We start from the raw sequence: 24,450 nt of genomic DNA on the forward strand, positions 1-24,450 counted from the left end.
TTGCAGTTTTGTAGCGCCGTCGTTTCTCTACATACACGACCACACAAAGAACTTTGGAATTGCTCGTTAACTGTAGCTTTTGTGAGCGTTTAAGAATTTCATGTTTTTTGCTCATTTTTGCTCGAACAGTTTGACATCAATTACTCCTGACCTAAGGTGACCTAAGACTTGAAATTTTGTGCGAAGGTTTCAAATTGATGCCCGGTAAGGTACTAAAAATTTGGCGGCGCTGCGCGCCGCCGTTTTTTCGCTTTTCAAGAAAACCCACATGGGGGCCAAAATGACCTCCAATCAGGGCGCGGATTAACCTCTCTCTTTAGAAAGGCGTTACTTAATGTTTGGCCGGGGTATACCTACTAGTTATTGATACCACTGATAGGTTGATACTACTGATTGGCATTTGCAAGGGCGCAGTCAAGTTGGGACCTCCCCCGCCCCTTACAGCCAAGGTAGGTGCGTATATTTTTTAGCAAAATTATTTTTTGGTAACCTTCCAAAATAAAGTGGCTGAAACCCGAGGAAAGAATAGGATTTGGGGGTAGGTAAGGTTCTGCGGGCTCCATCCTAACAAAAAACCTAATGGTATTGCCGCCCACCCCCCTTTCAGATGCCCCTGGATCCGCCTTTGCCCCGAACTTTATTCCCCCTCTCAACTTTTCCTGTAAAAGTAACCCTGGCTATGAGGATGTCGCATATGGTTCCTGCATTAGTAAACGGCGTCTTATATGCAAATTGGTTGTGATTTCTACAAAATGAACCAACAAACCCAGCTGATGATCGGAGCCGTACGTATGTGCGCGTGTTTAAGCTTGGAATGAACAGGGAGGGGGCGGACTACAGTGGTCATCGGCGTTGAAATGAACAGCCCCGAAGTCGTGGCTAGGGGAGCAAGCAAGAAAAATGCTCCATCGATGTAGTTTGAAGTCAGGCGTTTAGCCGATTTCCACTTGACAGCGGACACGAAGTGATCCTTAGACCTTCCCCTCGACCTAGTAACCTATCATGTTGGAAGGGACTGAGGGAGTTTCGGATAGGTGACTCATCTGGAAATATTTGGACGACCTCTCGGACCCCGACCCAACATGTAGAACTGTCGGCCCGCTGGCGAGTGCAGACCGATGTCGGCTCACAGCCGTATTCTGTCATCTGCAAAATCCCGCGGTGCAGATGGCGCTCTAGGTCAGACGGCGAACCAAACCACCGCCTCTGGCGTCCGAGTGTATTGGTCGCCGACTGGAGTTAGTGCAAGGCGTGCGATCACTCATCGGATCTCGACAAAACATTTCTGGACGGACGGCGGGGCGTCGGCACGATCCACCCCGCCGCCCGCTCGAGTACAAAGGCCACAACAACCTCTAAGGTCACTTGAGTGTGGGTCAGCCCACCGGAGAGGCACACAGCGGCCGCCACTGGCCTGCCGGCTGATCCCGACTCTTTGGTGCATCTGCGGCCACTGGCTGGGAGCCGGCAACTAATAACGCTACGGCGCGGCGTGAGGACGGAAACCGATGGACGCGGTGAGAAACGGAGGAAGGAGGAACGGATCCAAAACCCATCGGAACGGCGCTCGACCGTGTTACGCGGCATCGTGTTACTTTATGGAAGCGGAATATATCCAAGGACCAAAAGCCCAACGGAATAACTCCGGGATCGGGCCCTGGTGCCGACCGTGTTTGCCAACAGAGGTGGAAAGAGGAAAACGATGGATAATACAAGTCACTTGAGGAAACGCCACGAAATAAGAAATCTAAAACTAGACCAACATCTCACCTTACGTACGTGGGTCTGAGCAACCCACCTTGTGTAAAAATACAAGTAAAAATAAACTATTTGAACTCTTTGAGAGCATGGAAAACAATGCGCCAACATCCATACTGGTGTCCTTTGATCAGATCCCTACGACTAGTGAGTCCCGCGACGGGTGCGACTCGGGTTTGTACGACTGCACTCGGTATCAGCTGCCACCTGTTGACACAATCACCAACTGCTACTTCCGCTGGCGCTCGACCGCCGCCAGCGCCTCTTTGAGAGCCTCCTCGAAACTGCTGTTCCCCGCCGGAGATCTGACGGAAAGAAAACAACAATTGAAGGAAACGGAAACAATTTCCAGGTGATCTGTTCATAAATCTAGCAAACGAGAAAGCTGAGTGCTGCGAGTTCAAACATGAACCGGTGTTGGTGAACACAACGAGGAACGGCCTTCCCAAAAGCAGAAAAGTTGAAATAAGGTGTTCCACGACGAGTCGAACTGACGTGGGTCTAGTGTTAGTTCTTGGTAGGTTCCTACGGGTACCTACACCAGCTACCGATGGGCCCCTGCTGTAAAGTACCCACAGCTGCAGTGCCCGAGTGCTACGATTGTTATCACCGTGAAATGTGAATGCGGCACTTACTTGTTGCGCTTGCCGGCGCCCTGGCCGTGCAGCCTCCTTAGCTGGTCGACGGCCTCCAGTGACATGGTGTGGTCGCCGAACCACTGCACCCATACCTGCGACGGATCGCACGCCTGTCCGAGGTAGCGGATGGTAGTCAGCGGAGCGGTCAGCGATAATCAGCCGCAAGCGGGCGGGTTCAGCAAGCATAGAACGTTCATATGGTTTAATAAATATTGTATGCCTTCATAAATCATCAAAATTATACTATTAAAAGGATCACATCATGCTCAGCTGACCTTAGCCTCCCTTCATTTGAGGGAAGTATTCCTTGATCGGAATATTGATCACTTAGTTGAAGAGGACGGACGTCATCCATCCTAACTCAAAATATATGTGTCATATATAAACATAAAAAATTGTGAATAATAATAATAATAAAATATTAATTCAACTTAAGTTGCACGCAGCGTTCGTGACCGAGTTGGTGCGTTCACTTGCCTGGACGTCGGTGCGCTCGATCACCTGGCCCGGCCAGGAGCAGAGCCCGTGGTGAGAGCCCCAGACCAGGTCACCGGAACTGAACGGCGGATCACACTCGTCATCTGACGGAGCGCCGGGAAACGTTAGTTCAGAGGCCAACCGGCAGGGGCGGTCTGGCGCCGACTGGGCGACTGAGAGCAATTAGGTCAATAGACGGTCAAAAGATGGCGTTGAAATTGAACTAAATTAATCAAATACGGGGATTCATACCTCTACAGCTAGAGCCTTGCTCCATTAAGAGCATGCTAGTGACTGCATAATAACTATGTAAATTTAAAATTGATGCCTTACCGGCACCACAAGCTGAAACAATCGGGTCCAAGATTACGCGGTGGCATACCTTCGGCGGTCTGCCTGGGTCGTTTTGCCGGTCGCGGCGGCTCGTCGGCTGGCTCGCCGGTGGAGCTGACGGGTTCGTCCCGCGGACCCGGTGAGCTGCCCGGCCCGCCGCCGCCGCCGCCGCCGTCCGGCGAGCCGCGGTCCGAGGTGCTCGAGTCGGCCGCCATGCGCGTCTGGTGTTCGGCTGTCGGCGGCGGCGGCGGCGGCGGCGCGGACAGCGAGCTCTGGCACTGGTCGCCCAACACAGATACCACCTGCAGGAGCTGTCCGCCGGCCTGCACGCCAGCCACAGAGGTGGACAGCAGCGGGCCGCCGACGCTCTGAATGAACAGCTGGCCGCCGGCGCCGGGCAGCAGCAGCGGCTGCAGAAAGTTCACCCCGCCCGCCTGGCCGCCGCTCAGCACCATCGGAGCCTGTTTTCCGGCGCCGGCCGCCGCGCCGCCCCCGCCGCCGCCGGGCAGCAGCAGCGTCTGCAGTCCGGCCTGCTGCTGCTGCTGCTGGGAGCGCTGCGGGGCGACCGGCCCGCCGGCGGTCTGGCGGCGCCGCCTCCTGCGGCCGGCCGGCGTCTGGTCGGTCGGCTCGGCCTGCTGCGGCCGCAGCAGCGCCCCGCCGGCCGACACCACCAGCGGAGGCTGCATCTGGAACGCGTTCACGTACTGCAGCATCGGCTGGAACGGCTGCGTGAGGATCAGCTGTCCGGAGGGTAAGAGGATCTGCCCGGCCGGCAGCGACTGCATCAGCGGCACCTCGGCGTCCCCGCTCACCACCGTCTGCTGCGCCTGAGTCGCCACCGGGCCGGGCGCACTGGTGGAGGCCGGCGCCGCCTCCGCCCGCGTCTGTGTGTCCCCGGCTGAGCTGACGACTGCCTCTCCAGTCCGCTCAGCCTCCGACTCAGCCGGAGTCGACAGCGACTCGGAACGACTGGACTCTGCTGACTCGGCCGGCTGCGGGGCTGCATCCGACTCCGGGGCCGGTGACTGGGACTCCGCGCTGTCGGCAGGCTGCTCGGTCGGCTGAGTACCCTGCTCGGCAGAGTCGGCGGCGGCGGGCGACGGGTCCCCTGCCGTGCAGTCGGGCGCGGGGGCCCGGTCGGGCGCCGTCCCCGGGGACTCAGCCGGCGCCGGAGTCTCCGGTGGCGCGTGCTTGCCGACGCGGGCCGGCAGGGGCACTGTGCTGGGGATGGGCACCTCGGCCGGTACCGGACTTAATCCCTCCTGCATGGTGTCGTTGAGCAGCTGGGTCTGGTGCGCCAGGTAGCCGCTGGGATCGTCCATGAAGGAAGGCGAGTCGCCGCCGGCACCCGGCAGCTGGCGCACCTCCACGTTGGGACAGGGCGAGGCGCGCCGTCGGCCGCGGCCGGCCGCCCGCCGCCGCCTCAGCTCGTCCCAGTGCGCCCGCAGCAGGTGGGGAGGTGGAGCCGCCGGCGCCGGCAGCCGACCCGTGGTCACGGCCGGCCACCGCGGCCCGGCGGGCGTCGCCACCGGACTCGGCTGGTACTGCGGCTGGTACGACTGCTGGCCGGGGTGGTACAGCTGCTGGGACTGCTGGTACGCCTGCTGCTGCTGCTGCTGCTGCTGATGGTATCCCATCTGCTCCATCGCCTGCGCGGCAAACGGTAACGAGTTAACATCCGAGTCAGCCTGTATTCGCCGTAAGTCATTATCATTCCGTTCTAATTCTTCAGTAACCCTCACAGGAACACAAAAATGCAGCTAATCAGGCGGTCGCTATTCAATCGCCCCATTACGCGGGAATAGCCGCTGAAGCAGTTCAAGGCCGGACCCGAACTCGTCTATGATGGAGCGGCGACAATGTCGAGCGGCTTCCGGCCGGCGCGCCGTAATAAGCGCGCGCTCCGATTACGGCGTGTCCCCGCGACAGTGGCGCCCCGGCCCGCGGCCGGAGCCGCATTACGGCCGGATTACGGCCGATAGCTAATCCCAAAAACAATGAAGCGATCATCGTAAAACATGGGAGGCCGCCGGAAGCGTCGGGACACGACAGGGGTGGACGCTGGTCCGGCGTCGGGGGTCTGAGGGTGGCTCGGCACTGAGAGTGGACGGGCGGTTCAAAATAACCAGTTGAAGTCGATTGCAAGCACGGTGGTTAAAAGGATGAGCCGGTGTCGCATTGCCACCCACCTGAAGCATCTGGTCACGGAAGAAGGGGTTGTTGTGCGGATTACATCGCTGCTCCTGGAAGGTGGGAGGAACATCTGCCGGCAAAGAAACATACATTTCATCAATGAGCATCAACTCGCAGTCAACTTACAGCCGTAGCGGGCGTAATGTAAGGACGTGTACTTCCACGCCTAGGTAGGGGTGTAAGAGCACCTTTGCGGTTAGGTGGAAGCAACACACTGACAAGTTGCTGAACGAGAACAAAATATTACGAAACGCCCGCCAGTAGTTTTCTTCCGAAGATTCAGTCACCATACGTCCATACGTATGTACTTACAAAAGGTAGGACGAAGGCTTGTCTGTGTTACTTCAGTCATAGTTCACTAGCGTGACTATAAAGCCAAGTTTACTAGCGTGACCATAAGTGCACAGTTGTCCCCGGTCGGATTTTTTGTTATAACACGCGCCGTGCGTAGCGGCCGTTAGTGCCGGCGGCCGGAGCCGGGCTCCCGGTTTTTGTCACCGTCTGGTGTCCAAACAGCTGTGTTTGAACGGGCCGCCGCCGGTGGCACACCTGTCCCGGCCCGGCGACACGGCGCGTACCCCGTCCGTCCCCCAGTGGGCGTCACGCGCCGCGACACACACCCCTGCGTCACGCGCACGCCGTGCCGCCGCCGCCTCCCCCGCGGGCGCCCAATCGATGTCTCCGGCGGTCCGACGCGGCGCTGACCTTTTCCGGTGGCGCGGCGCAGCTGTAGCTCAGCCCGTTTCCGGCGGTGGTTGCACGTCTTGGTGGTCTCACTGGGACTGACGGCGCCGCCCGGGGGGACCGCTCCGACAGCGCCGCTCCGCGGCCTGGTGATCACCTGTAACAGGGGAGGTCGGAGTCACCAGCGGTCGGTCACTAGTGGCTCACATTCGGTCATCAGCGCAGCGGCGAAGGAGACGGAACACATGGATTACTAGTGTGTGAATGCATTGGTAATTAAACACGCAATAGTTAGAGCGTGTGCAAATTAAGACGTCATCATTCACCTCGTGATATGGAATGCGCAAACATGGAAAGAAAAGTACTTTGAATGGCTTAGGAGGAGCAGATAAATGAAATTCACAATCTTAAAAAAAGAACAGCAATGAGCAAATGCATTGCTAGCTGCAATGAGTGCGTATGCACAGTGCACACGACGGATGAGTGGGTGTATTGTGCGTGTAGGTATACTGCATTGTGTACTGGACGCAGGTCAGCCCAGCCCCGCTCGGCCGGTGTCCCCTGGTCCTGCGAGGTTCGTGAAGGAGAGAACCGCGACCGCCCGTCGCGCTAGCAACGATGTCTCAGCACAGGGGAATGAGGGCGGAATTGATGTCGATACAAGTTAAAACGGCGAAAGAAACGGGTTGGAGATGACTCAGTGAGGGGGGGGGGGGCTCAGCAATTCAATCAGGCAGCTGAATTTATCGTCAGATCAGTTGAAACCGGGCCTAAACCCTTCTCAACACACTGCTTTGAAGAAAAAAATCACGCTGGATTAACAACGTCGTCCCAAAGCCAGCCTCAATGTAAGAATATTTTGCACATTAAGAAATGCAGACCACAAACACTCGCGTTTTATCAGTCATCTCAGCTCCGCTGCACACAATTACGCCACTATTAACAGCTTAACTGCGTCACGCATTAGCTGGATACGAAGCAAGCACTTCACTGGTCTGACTGCATCAAACCTCTAACTCGTTTAGCAGCAGCCGCCCGGACGCCGTCGCTCAGACCCAACACGACTGACAACATATTACAAAACAGCCGCTTGTTCAGCACCCACATCCACGATCAAAAACACGCCAACTGGAATAATTAGTTACACAACTGGCCGGCGAGCGACTACAATCCCCCCCCCCCCCGCAGCAGAGCCGGGCATTGAAATGCGAGGGGTTCATCAGATAACCGGGCGGGCCGGGCCGACAGCCGAGCAGCCACCGCGGCGCTCCACCGCCCCACCTGGCTCCCGCCCGCCCGCCCGGCAGCCGCCACTCGGCCGACGCCGATCGCTATCGGCCCCACAGGCTCCACGGCGAGACGCCGCGACTCCGAAATACGCCCCGGCGGGTCACCGTTCGGCGTGGCGTGTGTGGGGAGGCGGTGGTCGGAGCGGGCGGAGATAACGTCCCGCGCGGCCGGACACACGTCCCGCGGGTGTCCCCCAGACGTCAGCCGTCCGGAGGCCGACAGCTCGGCGCCGACCGGTCCCCGTCCGATCTCCGATCGCCGCCGCCGGCCCTACACGCGGCCCATTTGTAAACAGCACGGTAGCCGGCGTCCACAACAAATGAGCGATATATCGGGACCGATCACAGATCTGCGGTCAGCGCCGATTCTGTGTTACGGGCGGCCCCAGAATCAGAGGATCGAACCGGTTCACAGACTGCCGCTGGTAGGCAGGAAAAGGCTGGTGCCGCCGCTTGGGTTTAACCCAAAAATGACTTGAGTAATAGTCTGTTAACAGAAGTAGCATAGTTTTATTTTGCCCCTCTTATTTCTATCAGTTCACCAATCAGATTCATGTATTGCTTCAATGATGCGTTCATTTAGGAGATTTTAATGATTTATGGACTCATTCTTCAAGCATGCTAAGCTCTCGTAATGAATACAGATTTCTCTTTAGTTTTTGCAAACGCATTCCCGGTTCAATATAGGGCGCATTATGCAATTGTATCAAGGATAATAACGAAGCCTGCTAAGCGTTGTTGATAGTCTGTGAAGTCCGGCCACTGCCGGGTCGGGTCAGCTGTGGGCGACTTTACCTTCGGGTCGAAGTTGAACGACTTCTCCACGAGGATGGGGCACTCGAGGCCACACTTGCATGTGCCGGCGGCGCGCAGGTACTGGCGCGCCTCCTCCCGGGAAGTGAGGCTCACTCCGCTCGGACTGAAACAGACACAGAGAGGAGCGTCAGGGTGCGGCGGGACGGCAACAGACAGAATAGAGGGTCAGAGTTCAACGGCGGAACTCGGAGTGCAAAACAGATACAGAGTTGAGAGTCAGGAAATACCAGGAGAACCGAGACTGGAGCAGACACAGAATGGGACGTCAGAGTTCAACGGGAGAACTCGGAGTGCAGCAGACAGTATGGAACGTCACGGTGTACCGGGACTGCAACAGACACAAAGTGGAGCGTTACGATACACCGAGACAGCTCGATTGCAAAAGACATTGGGCGAGGCGTCGGGGTACAGCGGGAGAACTCGGACTAGAGCAGACAGAGGGGCGCGTCAGGATACAGCGGCAATGCAACAACCACAAGTGGAGCATCACCAGGATAACACGCTCGACGGGACCAACTGACACAAAGCTACAACAAACAAACACACCCTCGGCAGATAATCCCTACCGAAGCAATTCCGGATAAACTCCCTTAGCACTAACGAACACCGGAGGATGATAGTTTCTGTAGTACACGCCTTTCAGTGCAGCAGCCGTGGCGGCCCGATCCTGGCTCAGCCGCCGCCACCCCTCTCAGCCGGGTGGAGTAACCAAGCCACCTCCCTTTGGGCGGACAGTCCAGACACCTCCCCTGTCTGCCCTATCGGGTCAATTAGCGTCCGATGGGCGGTCTGCGGCCGCGCGGTCCTGTGAAAGTGGCTCGCCGGGGCGGCACTGGGGCCATTAGGGGCCGTCAGGAGCCGGTCGGCTCGTCTGCCGGTGGTCGGCTCAGCAGCAGTGAAACAGTGGCGAGCCAGTATCTGACAGCAGGCTGCCGCAAACACATGTGGTCGGCGACAGTTAGTGGTTTGCGGTGCCGGGCAGAGCGACAGGCGGTAACGCCATCCCACTTCACATTATTTAGTGGCGTTGTGTTGTTATTACTCCTTACTGCTGACGATTAAGTCAGGTGATGTTGACCACGATTGCATCACTCTGATATAGTTTATCATTCACAGTGCACATGAGCAGCGTGTAATTATTGTGCACCAGGCAGTTATAGTCCCGGCATTACCGGCAGCCGGTCGGGAAACCCAGTCCATCGGTCAGCGGGCCTCCCACGGGTGGAGTGAGGCGACCTTTAGCCCGCACCATGTGGGAACACGGCTCCACCGCCGGCAGCCGGCCGCAGCCACAGCGGGTACCTACCCCCGCAGAACCGATGATCGGGGCAGGTGAGTCGACAGAGGCGTCCAGAGCAGTCTGGCGAGCCACCATCAGTGCCTTGGTGGTAGGGTAGCCGCCGACAGGGGCGGTGGCGGGAGCGGATGGGCGGCACATCCTCCGGTGACTGGTGCCGGTCCACGTCGACCGCACCCCGCCGACACAAACACGCACTCGCACACCGGCGCTACGGTCACGGTCCGACGGGCCCCGGCCGGCGATCGGCCGCCGCCCGACAGACCACGCCACGCCGGGAGGGCCGGGGCCCAGGCCTGCACCGGGAAGAGACGGACGCTCCGCAAGGGAGGAGCCCAGTCTGCGCCAGGAGAAGCCCAGTCTGCCCAGACGGATAACACACGCCGCCTAGGAGAACTGGGCGTGTCCTGACCGGGCGCCATGGCTTCGCGACAGGTCGCAGCACCAGACGGACGCGTCGGATACCCGCAGGTTGTCAATACCGCAGCGGCCAGGCAAACCGCGACCGCCACCCGCTATAGCGGGTGGTCTCCCGATATATCGGGAGACCACGGATGTTAGAGGATTGAAAAAACCGACGCACCTGACAGCGTCACCTGGGCCGACCGACAAGCATGCCTCTTAAATTAACCCATTTATGCCCAGGAATTTTGACCATCATGAAAATCGACGAAATCAAAATATGTTATGCTCCTACCAGGGCCTTGTATGGAATCGAAAATAATTTTTGCCTGCAGCAAAAGTTTCTCGAGAAAAACGTAAAAAACATGCGTTGCGAAATCGCAACGAAGGGCACACCGGGCGCCATCAGCGTTGCGAAAACGCAACGACGGGCACATCAGACGGACATAAAGTACACTGAACTGCCGCATATGCCAATATATTTTGACAAAACGTCAATCAACTGTTGACAACTATTGCTTGAAAATGCGGAACCCACATCCGTCATGCTCTATAACCCGCCTAAGAGCCTCAGTGAGGAAGCATAACTTCATGATTCGCGAACGGGGAGATGGCAACACGGTCATTATCAACCATTTACGTTGTCCATTGCTGTTCATTTAAAGTTGTGGTCGACACGTATCCAGGGTGATGCTTCCTTTTTGGAAGCTAGACAGATCCATTACCTCCACCTATCAGACCCTGCACAGTGCACACTGAATACAATTAAACGGAGGATTGGGAGTAAACCAGTGCCTCTCGTATGCGCGCATATCCGCAATCATTTTTAACCACCCTCCTAGGAGTAAAGTTAAATTCCATTGCAGGTTAGTCGTACCCACTCTCAGCAAAAAGAAAAAAGGACCGATCCGGCTCTAACAAATTACCCGCGTAAGGCGTAGCGCATCACAACAAATCGACTCCCAGTTTATCATGTTTACACCTAATCCAAAATTTTCATGGCCCCACTCTCAGCGACCTTCACGTGTAACCTCTTTCTCGAGACAATGCCAGGACAGAATGGTGATTCGACGTCAATCCGTCCTTTCCATCTTCAGGATAGTTGAATCCTCCTCCACGCCTCATCCCCCTGTTCCGGGCTGGACCGGCAACGTATATCGCAATCGGGCAGCTCACATAGGAGCGCGCCTGTAGCCGGGTGCAGTGAGTGCTTGGTAGGGGGGAAGGGGATGGGTCATGGGTGGCGGCTGCCCACTGGCTGGGCTCAGTCTCCAGTCTACGATTGACCGTGTCTGGTCAGACAAATGTCTCCCCTAATTCCAATAATCCTGCTAGCTCTAAAAATGGTCTGATTAGATAAAAAGCCTATCAAAGTAAGAAAACAGGCGTATACTCCACATCAAGCAGCTTATGAATCTATGCGAGTTATGAATCCTAAAAATTATTATTTTCCCATGGGTCCGCCCTCATTACCCCTGCCGAAGGGCTCAGCTACCCTCAGAGGGGGCCTATCCCACTATTTGCCGACCCTCAGTTATCTTTTCTAACGTAAATGCTGGTAGTCAGCAGATTCTATCCAGAGAATGGCGATGCCTATCTGTCGCCTGATACCAGAATACATCCCCGTTATTCATTATTTATGCACAATGTACATAGTACATCCAATTTCCAAAGGACCTAATTATCTCTCAGCTCCGTTAGCATCGCCGACCGTTTGATGCATGGGTCCTTTTCCTACCATGCGATTTTCAGATGCATGGGAACACATTGCTTAGTGAACGAACAGCCCGAGGCCGAAAATCTGCGAGAGAAAAAGAAAGGAGTGTTTGTGGCTGTTTGAGCCAGCAAATATGAAATGTGTCGCAACATTTTACGTGCGAACGCACCTTGCACTAAACATACCTATATACGTCCCTCATGGCATAGGCGGCGGAGCGGGGGGAGGGGGCACCGGGGCACCGTGCCCCCCTTGATTTTGCCATTTTAACATTATCCCGATAGGCGTTGCATGGAAATGGAAATGGAAAGAATGAGACCAAAAGTCAGCAGTGCTCCCCCCCCTTAATTGAAGATGTTCCGCCGCTACAGCCTCATGGCTACAAAATGAGAGAGAGAAAGAAAGAGAGAGAGAAAGAGAGAGAGAGAGAGAGAGAGAGAGAGAGAGAGAGAGGAGAGAGTTGGGGAACGAGGAGGAGAGGGAGGAAGATGGGGGAGAGAAAGAGAGAACCCACAGCGTATCACGAGTGCAGTCTACTGTTGATATTCATACTTCCGCTACCCTGCCAATGTGCCCATCGTTGCGTTTTCGCAACACCGCTGTCTTTCCGATGTGCCCTTCGTTGCGTTCCCGCAACGCGACCGTAGTCATATTTGAAAATAGTCACAAACCCTTTTTGTAGCATTATTTCTTAACAAAATGCATATCTACGCTATTGTAGGGACTCTGCAGAATATGTTTACACAATTTTCATTACGATATTATTAAGCACTTAGCCTACTTATCTTGGTTTTCGTGACGTCATCACTCACAAAACCTTCGACTTCCCTCTGGGAGCTCTAGGCAGTAACTTACTGGCCGCACAGACTTGTAACTGCGTAGTATCATGCGCACAACCATGCTACACACGCTGAAACTTGTCTCATCGGTTAGTCTCTTTTACACACTTCTCAAGCTTCGATCACGTCGACGCTTGCTTGCGTTGCGAAAACGCAACGAAGGGCGTAAATGGGTTAAGTGTGCGTGTTAAATATGAAGCTGCTGTCAACACTGCAATTGTCTTACATTTTCGACAGTAACCATGAAATAATTGTAATACTCATTGAACAATTCAAATTCAGTCCGTACCGATGTAAAATTCAGTAACGGTACGTAGGAAACGATTAACGATATCAGCCCATGAATACCAAAGAGCTAACGCTACCATACCGCGTCTGCTGTCTCATCAAGCGTTTTACATGACGAACGGCCTCCGCTGCTCAGCTGGCGTCCGTTTCAGTGTCATTACGGTTATGAAACTCGGCCTAATTGCCGTCCGGTTGCACACCGTCTCGGCTGCTCCCCTCCGGGCGCGCAGTAGCGCTGTCCTTGGTGTCACTGCGGGTCGCTGAGTTATCGGCCGGTTAAAGGGACCCTCCCACCTTCAAAAAAGTTAATGAATTGGCATAAAAGTGATGTAGCGTGAATCACAAAGAGCGAAAATGAACATCTACCAAATTTTACCGGAAAATATTCACCCGTTTTCGAGATATAAGACTTTTATTTTTGTTTACTTTTTGGGAAATCCGCTGTTTCTATGACGTCACATAAAGGTTTTCTTTACGTCGGCATTTGGAAGCAATAGTTCGGTATCAAAGTGCGACAAATATTGCGCGAATGATGCGTTTATCTTATCAAGGTCAATATATGATGGCCAATAAAGGATTCCAGGACAATTCTTATGGCATTTCTTCGTATCGCAATTCTTCGTCTGCAAATCTTCGTCAGGGCATTTATTCGTACCTATCGCATTACTTTGTCTCGCACCAGGGTATATGAAAATCGGCTCGCATTTCTTCTTCAACGCAAATATATGCAAGAGTAAGCATTGAGGGACAAATAAATGCACCGACGAAGATTTGTAGACGAAGAAATGCGGACGAAAAATTGTGCTACGAAGAAATGTCATGCGAGGATTCGTTCGGGTACCATAACATTTATGTGATTTCAAAGTCAAGGTTCACAGCTGATCTGCTAAATCAAGCCAAGAATCCAAACTATCAAAAAACTATAAATATTTGTTTGTCTGTCACAGAGGTCTCAAGCAATATAAGGTTGACATATGTTGAATCAAAAATCTACTGCCACAACTCACATCTCCTGCCTTAGTTTATCATTGTTGTTTTAACTTGCTTTCAAGAGAAACAGAAGCCAGTATCTGATATCACTTCAGATGATTGTTTCAAGATCTGAGTTCAAATGGAAATAAAAGCAAGATCAAGATGAAACAGGGATTATTGCTGTTAAAGTAGTTTGGCCATGATACAACAAGCACATAAATCATTAGCCAAATCAAATACTGGTTGGTTTGTCAAGATGTTTGTTGTCTGTCGTCTGTCGAGCTGCTATGAACACTGAACGCTCTCACTCTTACTTTAAAGAGAGTAGTTTAAGTTGAATGGTAGTGAGCTGTAATTAGACAAAGCAGCTATTCAGTGCTCACATCAAGCCAGGCTAGGAAATGGCATCAACTGTGGTGGGAGGAAGCAGGTTCGGCAGCCCTATGTTGTAAACTTCTGTTATGTCTTGTGTTTGATCAACTCATGTTTTCTGCTCTGTTTTGTGCAGTGATAGTAGCAGGTAACTGCATGCTTGTCAAATTATGTGAATAAACGAATTCATAACATTGCATTTTTCTCTCCATGCAAGGAACAAGTAAGATGTTGTAGAAAATGTAATAGAGGGCTGCATTGCTGATTTTGCACTTTATCAGAGCTTTATTTAGAATTGCTTTCCTGAAAGCTACACACAGGCCACAGTGCTGAAATTCACAATGTCATAGCTTTTGGCAGAAAAAAGAAAAGACTTACCTAGGTAAAATTGGCTGAAAGTATGGCAGAGCAGGTCTTGATGCGTATGCCCATCCGTGTGCTTGCCGAAGCCGAACTGACTGCAACACATTTAACTCTGACCCACCATGGTGGCTGGCATATCCTGAACTTTCACCACTCTAAACAAGACAACTTTCAGCCCTCAGCATTGTATTAAAACACTGCACAAAACACTCAAAATTTGTTTCAGTGCCATCCACGGACAACATCAGTCGCCATTCACCAGGCCAGTAAAAACAGAATAGATAATAGCTTCAAACCCATGTAGTCAGAGTTACTAGGTCTGCACCTCAAAACAAAATCCAGGTGACATTCACCACGCCAGTAAAAAACAGGTACTTAGGTAACGTAACAGCTTCAAATCTGGTAACATGTTGGTCGGACTTTACACTACCATATTTACATGGAATAATATGATACCAAACAATAGTGCAACCATTCTGGACAACAAAATTGTATGATAAAATTAATTTAGAATACTCTGGCAGCATGATTTACGAGCACAGGCAGGTGTTACCTACCAGCCTTCTCAATGCTCGTAAAACCAACATTGTAGTTTTGATTTTACCTTACATGATAACACACTTGGCTGCAATGGCACATTTAATTTAATACTGTGAAAAGTCCAGTTATAACCACTTCACAAGCACAATTGCACCTCATGCCGACATCCTTTTCCAAAGACAGTCAGCAGCGTCTTTCGTCAAAACTGGAAGATCAATCCCCTTTCAACTGTTAACATCAAAAATATTTCTTCATGGTGTGATCTCCTATGGAAACCTTGCGGGAAAAGAATTAATGTCAATTGTCAGCTCTTCAAATTTCTTTGGACTTTAACTTGCAGTACCATATCCAGTTTGCTTTGATATTTTGTTTTTTATTCCATGTTGAAGTTGAACACCAAGCTCCAGATATAGCAGGCAGCTTGATCATCTTCGGCCTTGGTATAATATCAGTCCAAGTTCCAGTGGTGGGTATCTTCTAATATTCAAATTAAAATGAAAAGCAATAGGCTTTCTCATCGCCGACGACGGATTTCACGTTGATAAGAAAGGGAGCTCAAGGTCAGCAAAACTCGGGTTCAAGGAATGGCGGGCGTTGAAATGACTGCTGACGTCATCAAAAAACCGCTAATGGTTAAGAGATAGGGACTAAGCTGGTCCCACCCTGCAAGTAAAGGGAAGAAATTTCTTGAACACCATAAAGCTGCGGGGGTTGCGACCAGGATAAATGGTGGTTTCTGAGCCTGGCCGCAAACTTGGCTATCTCAACTCAAAACTAATGTTAAGGTGGGATGGTCCCTTTAATGTGGCCCGGCGCCTCCCCAGCGGATGACGTTTACGCCCGTGTAGATAATTGGCCGGTGAAATTAATCGAGCTCCGTTGGCCGGGGGTGGTTCCAGCCGGGGTGGGTTCCAGCGCCGCCGGCGGAGCGGTGACTGGTGGCGGAGCGGGCCCGGCGCGGGAAGGCGCTGCACTGGCCAGTGGGTGCGCTCCAATGCCAGTGGCGGCCGACACCGGAACACGCCGGCAGAAGGCGGCCGGTACGCCGGGTGAAGGGTCGCCCATCCTGTGACGATAATGACAGTAATGGCGGCGCGCCGGGAAGGCACGGTATGCCGGCGCTCGGTGAGCGGGTGTCGCCTCCAGCCGTACTGCGTCAGGGAGTGAAGGGGCTGCCACCCGGCCCTTTGTTTGCATGCACCACCGCTGCCCGGCTGATCTGCACCGCTGGCTGTCAGCACGCGGACGGTCCCGGCGCCTCGTTACCGGCCATGCAGCGCAGGGAGAACGGCAATCAGCCGCCGGGGATGTGCACAGCTCCGGGAAACAGCGGCCACAGAACGGCAAGGACGCCACTACAAGTCACACGACCTTAAACATAGGATCTTATAAAACTTAATTTAACAGCCAAATAGTCAACAGGCTGTCCGAACCACGGTGATGTTGGCTATTCACAAATATCGATGTTTATAGTGAGCAGGCTAGGGGAAAGCTACACGAATCAGGGATAGCAGAACGCCTCTCACTTCCCGCTATGTGGTTTGATGGAGCCGTCTGAATATACCAGGACAGCGAGTCTGCCGCCCGTGCCCAATGTTGTCATTTGAGTCACCCCTTCTCCCCGGCTCACGAATGAAACGTCACCGTGTTGGATCAATGGCATATCGGCCACAATTAGCAAACACACCGCCGGCACTGTCCGACGCCCAATTAGTTCGTCTGGCCGCCGGCAGTCGTTCATTATCGTTAGTGTTGTCGGCGGGCTCACACGCGAGAGGCGCCCCTCGCCACTGCGGTGGCCGGTGGCCGCGCTCCCCCACCCCTCACCTCACCGACCGACGCACCTACCAACACATCAATCAGCACGGCCGGCTCTCACCTGGCTGAAAGGGGTAGCGGTACGGGGATGTTACCACCAAACCGCCAACGACAGACAGACACCGAGCGATTAAAGGAAGTAGTTCACTTTTAACATGGGGTTTGAACTGAAATAGCAGTTTTGTAGCTTGAGCTTATGCTAGTAAAAATCAGAAGCTTTTACGGCCCAGCGATCACACTAGGCAAATATATTCCATTTCTTGTTCCGAAAAGTGTCTTGGTCAGGAATGTGTGTTTTAATAAGGAATGCAGCTGTGTCATCACCAGCCAATCAGCATGCTGCTTACAGCCAATGAAGCATGCGTATAGGTTTGAACTACGCAATATAATTGGCCAACGCGTAATAAGCTTCCGCGTCAAGCATTATTTTATATAGAATATAGTTCTTCCTATATTTAAATAAAGAAAATAATCCTTATCAAATAAAATTTTATTCTATTATCTGTTTATTTTGAGCATAAAAATCATAAATCCATTACAAAAACTAATTTCAGGAAAGTGAACTGTTCCCTTTAACTACCGAGCGTCCGGCGGATGCAGCCGGAGACGGTGACGGAGAGCGGAAGGGATCTTCCGGAGGACTGCGCGGACAGTAAGGTGACACAACAGTCACTGAGGGTAATGTGCCCCGGAAATTATTGGTGAAATCAGTTCGTCTGTTATTTGGTGACCAGTGCCACTGAAGGCAATGGAGTCGGAGACCAGAGCAATGACATTTTCAGTATCAGATGAACTTTCAATCATATTTTGTAGCCCAAATGCTTCAAAGTTTCTGTTCAATCCGTCCACACCGGACGATGCCAGGAATCGATAATGAGGCAACTGCCAGGGCACAGAAAACATACAACGAGCAACCAGCTTCCATAGCATTGGCCATTGAGTTCATGACATCAAGCACAATGAGGTATTCGATACCGTAACGCCAGTCCCTCATCCGCCCCATTTAACTTGATACATTACATCCGCAGTGCACGCCCTACCCTCTGAAAGCTCCGGACGTTCGGCACAGCTGAGGCGCCGTTTAAAGGGAGCCCCGATTGAGGTCCGTCTATGCCCAATTAGTCGACAGACAGAGCGGCAAGGCCGGAAGCGGCCGCCGCCGGCCGTGCACTCCGCACGCCCGTATCATGAATAATGTATCGTCCGATCCAGCTGGTACCCATTGAGGACTGCCGCGGGCCGGACCGGTGCCGACCCGCAGAAGACGGTGGCCCGCACGGCCGCGGAGCCGGGCCCGAGCGGCTGCAGTGTGCGCTCTACGCCGGCACTGCCCAGGGTGGTCTAATGGCTGCATCGGGGAGGGAGGGAGGGAGCGCTGGAGCCGGGCGGGGCTGGGTACGCGGAGGCGGCAGCCGGCAGCCAGTCCCACCGACCGCAGCAGTGGCCGTCCCACCGACCGCAGCAGCCCCGAGCAGCCACCAGCAGGGCGGTCACTCAGCTACCACAGTCTTGCGGACCCGCCAGAGCCGGTCCGCATTCACAGCACGTCAAAACAATGGAGAAGGAATTCAACACAAACAGTCACACAATGGGCGCCGGCAACCTGCACCAAACACAATCGATAGGAAAATATTTTGCAGGCGAGCTTTCAATGCCTCGTCGGTTTATTTATCTAGCAGTAAGACAGATGAACCTGTAGTTATTGTTCTCGATAATGACTGGATCATCGACAACGGGAGCGGTGTATCAGGAGCACCAACATTATCTAAGCCCACAGTATGACCACAAATGGTGCACACTGAGGAAAGTTTCGCCTTCAGGTGGCAGTGAGGCCGGGCGGCGGTTGCTGAAATGCAAATCAGTTCGGTAGACTAGGTACCGAGAGACGAGCCCGCTCCTGCCGTGGACGCACTGCGATACCCGCCCATATCAAATATCTGTGACGACATAAATCCCCGGCTCGGTGGCTGCAAAGACCGATGATGAATGGACCGCTGGCGCAGCGACAGGCGTATGCGGATCACCGTGCAGCGGGCAGGCCCGACGCCCGGTCACGTGACCGCTGACCCTCCACCGCGCCGCGCTGGCTGGGCGGACTCCGCCACGGCCCGAGCAGTTGGCAGCACTCGACGTAGTGGATAGTCGGTGAGCGTAGTGCATAACGCGTAGGGTAATGTGGATTTCGCTCGCAACACGGATCACGCTGTCAGAAATTGGAATAGCTTTTTCGCAAAAATAAAATTCAAGCGGTCTATGCCCGTAACCATCGAGAGCTTGCCGCGAGCAAGACTCTCAAGAAGAAAGTAATTCCAACCACAAGTAATGACACTTGAATCGACTATGAACATGATACTGAGCATGACAATAGCAAGGTAGGTATAACATGAACGAGATAGATCATTCACCGGATATCAGAGGTTTAAATTGTTGGTTCGGCATTCGTCGACCGTTTGCTTTCTGGTGGAGGAGTTTACCAGAATTTTGCCAGAAATGGTGCGCATTCTCAGTACCACTTGATTTCACGACCCTACTTGGTCCTGCTCCTGTCCAGTCAAAACCTGTCGGTTTTGCAGCTATCGAGTCTCGGACCTCCCAGTCCAATCCCAGTCTGTGGTCAGGGTTCTTTTGACTTCCTGACCTGACCTGCCGGTCCTTCGTTAAGGGTTCTTTGACTCGCTGACCTGACCTGCCGGTCCTGCGTAAAAGGTTCTTTAACTCGCTGAGTAGACCTGCCGGAGCTGCGGATCTCTGATCTCTCGGGCTGATGTCCGGACTCCTCTAAACGCTGTTCAGGTCGCTCGGAGGGGCCCGAGGGGGAGGGGGAGTGTCACACCGCGTGTCATTATCGTATGTATGATTTGTTCCTGAGCAACTTCGACTCAATAATCTGTTTAGGGAGGGCTCTTTGGAAGTGTCGTCTCTTGTCCCTTGAACATTCTCGATATTATCAACGTATGATCCTTTTAGGTAGATTTATTCTCTAGGTGAAGTTTTTGTGGTGAAAGGTGAATGAAATAGACGGCAGGTCAGTCAGAGTCATGCTGGTGGATCCTTCTGGCGGTCTTGGACGCTGGGGGGGGGGGGAGCACACCCCAAAAATTATCCGAATTCCAAAAATTCATCGGATTTCGATTCCTTAAAGGGACCCTCCCACCTTAACATTAGTTTTGAGTTGAGATAGCCAAGTTTGCGGCCAGGCTCAGAAACCACCATTTATCCTGGTCGCAACCCCCACAGCTTTATGGTGTTCAAGAAATTTCTTCCCTTTACTTGCAGGGTGGGACCAGCGTGGTCCCTATCTCTTAACCATTACGGGAATCTGATGACGTCATCAGGCTTTCGAACATCCGTTAAATGTTTGACTAAAACGTTTTGTAGCACGCGGTGGTATATGCTGCTTTGCGCGCAACAAATGCCGCACTTTCAAATAAAGTCGCTAGGAACAGCGGAGATCCCAAAAAGTAAACAAAAGTAAAAGTCTAATATCTTGAAAACCGGTGAATATTTTTCGATGAAATTTGGTAGATATTCGTTTTTGCTCTTTCTGAACCGAGCGACATCACTTTCATGCCAATTCATTAACTTTTTTGAAGGTGGGAGGGTCCCTTTAAGTATTGCTGCGCCATTTATGATTTACAATGAACTTTTGCTCATAAATGTTGTTAAGCCTTTGTTTTATTCTCCAAAAACCGTCAATTTACGTCGATTTCGGGCGCTGCGGGGGAACATTTGCCTCTAATGTTATTTCCCCTGGATCCGCTAGTGGAGCATCAAAGAGTGCAAGCCATAGACCCCAGAACCGGCGGATCAGGTCAGGGAATCGTACAAATTGGCATCAGTTCGAGGGGTCACATCCGCAGAATCAGCAGGTCAGGGCAGAGAGCCGCGAATCGGCAGGTCAGGGAGCCTTAGCCTCAGCCCGCACACACGACGTGGGCGGGACCTCAGTTAATGTGTATTGTGTAACTCAGTCTCCCAGTATGGTCATCGGGGTCTTGACATCACACAACCCATACGTCAATGAGATATCGGCCCGGCGGCCGGTGTCCTCGATGACGCCGGGGGATTGACATTGGAGCACCGGCCGCGGGACGGCCCCCAGTCCCCACGGAGACCTGTGTGTTCACACGGTCACACGGTCGGCGGCCGGGGGCGTGTCGCCTGTCACTGGCAGCGTGACGCGCCGCGCCGGCCGGCCGCCACCTGGTGGGAGCGGCCCCGGTGCACACGCCGCCGGCTTCCTGTCATTACTCGCGGAGGGAGGAGGGAGCGACCGGTAGGCGCGTCCAGTGGCCATCGCAGCACGCCGTACGCACCGTCTGGACACCGGGGGCGCCCGGAGATACAGCACCGCCTGGACAGCAGGGGGCACTCAGAGGTACCGCAACGGGGGCACCCAGAGGTACCGCACCGGGGGCAGTGGCACCCAGAGGTACCGCACCGGGGGCACCCAGAGGTAGTGCACCGTCAGGACAGCAGGGGCGCCCGGACGTACCGCAGGTGACGAGCACCAGCAAGGACTACGGAGCCGCTTCTTGGATGGGCAGTGACCATCGTATTGCCATATGACGTGTACCCTACTCAGCTCAGAACTGTGTCCATGCACGAGCAAACGCACCATGGACATGAAATGACGAAGTAGCTTCAGAGAACCTGGTCAGCAGCTCCCGACAGTACACGTTGACAAAAGCAGCAGTTAGTCGTGTTCTTCACCTTCATGCCACACTAGTGACGCTAGATGCCTTGTTCCCGTAGCACAGCCTCTTCGGTTAGATAATACCTAACAGAAGGGGCGTCATCTAACCTGGTTCAGCTGCTACGGTATCCAGCAGGTCAAAAACATCGAGACGGCCTAGTCATCTTCCAAAAGACAGTAGGCGACCCTTAGACTCCCCGTCGTCTACGATTCATGCTGCAGCGCCGCTCTCTGCTCGATGCGCCAGGAGCGGGCAAACATATCCGTCTCGATGACGTCAGCCCAACTGAATACCGTTTTCTCCCGACTTATGAACGCTATCCCAAACAAAACACGCCATACAAGCTGGGGTGTTTTAGAGGTGCCCATGGGACAATGCAGAGCTGTCTAAATGCACATCACTTCGGGGAACAACGTTGTCAGCCGCAGACGGCTCGGTCGGCACTCACCTGACGTAGACCACCAGTCCGTTACTAGTGACGCGATTCCAGCCCTCGGGTGCCGTCACTGAGTGCACGCCGGCCAGCCGCGCCGGCGGCGACAGGCTCTCCTGGCTCAGAGAGCTGCACGACGACTCGGCCGCGTCCGAGCGCACGGACTCGCAGCGGCGCGGCGAGCCGGGCGTCGGCAGCCCGCCCACCATCACCGTCGTCACATAGTTGCTGCCGTCACCAGCCGCCGCGGATACGGCGGCGGCGGCGGCCCGAGGTTCGGCCCAGGCCGCCTGCTGCTGGTGGTACTGCAGCTGCTGCTGCTGCAGCTGTCGGTACTGGAGCTGCTTCCAGTAGTCGATACTGGGCGCGGACGGCGGCGGGGCGCCGGACGGCCAGCCGCCGCCCGGCGGAGGCGCGCTCATCTCCTGGTCAGACTGGCAGCGCCTCCATCGACGGCGCTGTGCGCTGCAAGAGGAGACACGACCGTCAGAGAGATCAAACACCAAAAGCTGCCTTTCCGGAGAATGGCATGCATAACAAACCACTGCAATGAGCATTGTAATAAAAAATCAGCTTCAGAGACTGTCTTTAGAGATGGCATTGCTATCAGTTTCAATATGCAGCTGTTTCAGTGTCAATCGCACTGATGAAAGAGAACTAAATCATCATAATAATGAATATATTCCTGAGTAAAATCTAAAACAAATAGAATAGAGTCAATTAAAACTGATGATAGACTAAATCTGAAACTGTTGCCAATTTTAATTTTATATTTTACTTAGGAGCATAGACACTGTTACGATGTCTGTTTACTTTAAGCAATCCAATCAACAGCAGGATCGAAGCAAGATACAGGTTCCATGACAGGTCAATTGTGTTTATCTTGTCAAGACTAATCGCAACATGACCTTTTTGGTTCTTCTTGTGACCTTGACCTGAGGTCAAATTTTCAATTTGAGGTTTTGAGTTCATCTTATATATCATTGATAACCTTGAAATGCCGCACCTTGATGAAAGACATGCAATGGTGATTAAATTATTGATGTAGCTTTATTGTGTGAGAAGTTATGCCCAAAAACCAGTTTCATCAATATTGGCTATTTTGGCGATTTTTTACCCCTGCAGGCCAAACCATTGACCTGAGGTCAAAGCTGATGCCTTAATTCAGATAGTGCTGTAAATGGGCTATCATTTTTCTGCACCACTCCAGCTCTTCTGGTTCTAGAGTTAGAGCGCCTGAAGCTGAAAGTTACAAAATCTAACTTTGCTGACCTCTGGTGACCTTCAAAAGGTAATACCCATCAAACATAGCACTGCACTTTTGGACTAAAACTGATAAAACAAAGGTACCTTATAGAGGTTGGTAGCAGAATTGTGGAGTTGAGGAGTTGTGAGTTGCGGATTTATGATCTGCAAAATAGTTTCGTAGTTGCACTTGCGCTTTGGGTACATCATGTTGCAGAGTGTTGTGGTAGCAGTTTCCATAATAAGGTAACGATGCCCACCTCTGCGTAAAATACAAAGTATGAATGTATACTTGCAACTACAAGGAAAGGAATCATCGTTAGATCAATAGACCAAAGTTCAATAACGTCAGTTGCCTAAAAAATGTTTTTTATAACAACACCCATAAGAAGTGTGATTTCTCCACTTAAAATTATCATAAGGCTTCTTCATTTTATCAAAACAAGTAAATATAAAAGCAAATTGACATAAGAGACAGTTTTGGCGCAGCACAACAAAAGTAAAACAGCTTACCATGCTGTAGTCGCACCTTCAGGATTTCCGAGAAAATAACAAGGAATAAATATTTATCCAAATGTCTTTCCAACTCTACCTGATGTTTCAGTAGGTAATAGCAGGTATATCTCAAACAACACCAACCGTCACCGTACCCTCCCACACTGCAATCCAACGAAAATAAACTGAAGCCAGAAACTACTATAGGCTACCATATGCAGTAGGTTATTCTGTAGTGCAATTTTGTAGGGTATCTCTGGGTATTTTTATCAAAAATGTTGGAAAGAAGATAAATATTTATCTGGAACAGTAATACTCGAAGCCTAACTGTTGTTCTTATTATGCCAATTTGCTCTTTGTTTATATTGCCGAGCAGCATACAGCTCGTAATTGTACGTACATACGTTGTGGTTGATCGACATCGAGAGCGACGCTGCGGCCGCCACACAAACACAGGCCTCGGGATCTTGGCGCTAGATGGCAGGAAGTGTAGCTCACCCTGGCGAATCAGCAATAAGGGCTGGTGACGGATAGATATAGCGAAGCACCTTTGGTCCTTGGGGCGATAAGCGAGTGTTCGTGCGAACGATCCCTTGACTCGCGCACGTACAAACTGGCTGGGCTCAAATTAACTTGTGCAGGACAATGGACAGTGCCCAGTGGACACCCTACTAACCGGTCCCCTACAGTGTTGACTGTTGTAGTGATTGGGTAGAAACAGCTGATCGGGTAAAAAACGGGTGCCCGGGGTGGTATTGTCCATTGGACTGGACAGTTGATCAGG

General features: G+C 52.7%; 1 protein-coding gene across 1 annotated transcript; it reads right to left on the reverse strand.

The window, feature by feature from the left end:
- Nucleotides 1-1,987: 1,987 nt before the first annotated feature.
- Nucleotides 1,988-23,834, reverse strand: LOC122380873 (methyl-CpG-binding domain protein 6-like). Its single transcript, XM_043364404.1, has 10 exons — nucleotides 23,764-23,834; nucleotides 21,942-22,391; nucleotides 8,168-8,291; nucleotides 6,105-6,240; nucleotides 5,396-5,469; nucleotides 3,737-4,855; nucleotides 3,256-3,529; nucleotides 2,874-2,977; nucleotides 2,394-2,506; nucleotides 1,988-2,063 (listed from the first exon to the last, which is right to left on the reverse strand). The coding sequence occupies exons 2-10, from the start codon at nucleotides 22,346-22,348 to the stop codon at nucleotides 1,988-1,990; spliced, it is 2,427 nt and encodes an 808-aa protein (XP_043220339.1). The 5' UTR covers nucleotides 22,349-22,391; nucleotides 23,764-23,834.
- Nucleotides 23,835-24,450: the final 616 nt, after the last annotated feature.

The sequence above is a fragment of the Amphibalanus amphitrite genome, unplaced genomic scaffold, assembly GCF_019059575.1.
Source record: "Amphibalanus amphitrite isolate SeventyFive unplaced genomic scaffold, NRLGWU_Aamphi_draft 000109F_arrow, whole genome shotgun sequence".
Taxonomy (NCBI): Eukaryota; Metazoa; Arthropoda; class Thecostraca; order Balanomorpha; family Balanidae; genus Amphibalanus; species Amphibalanus amphitrite.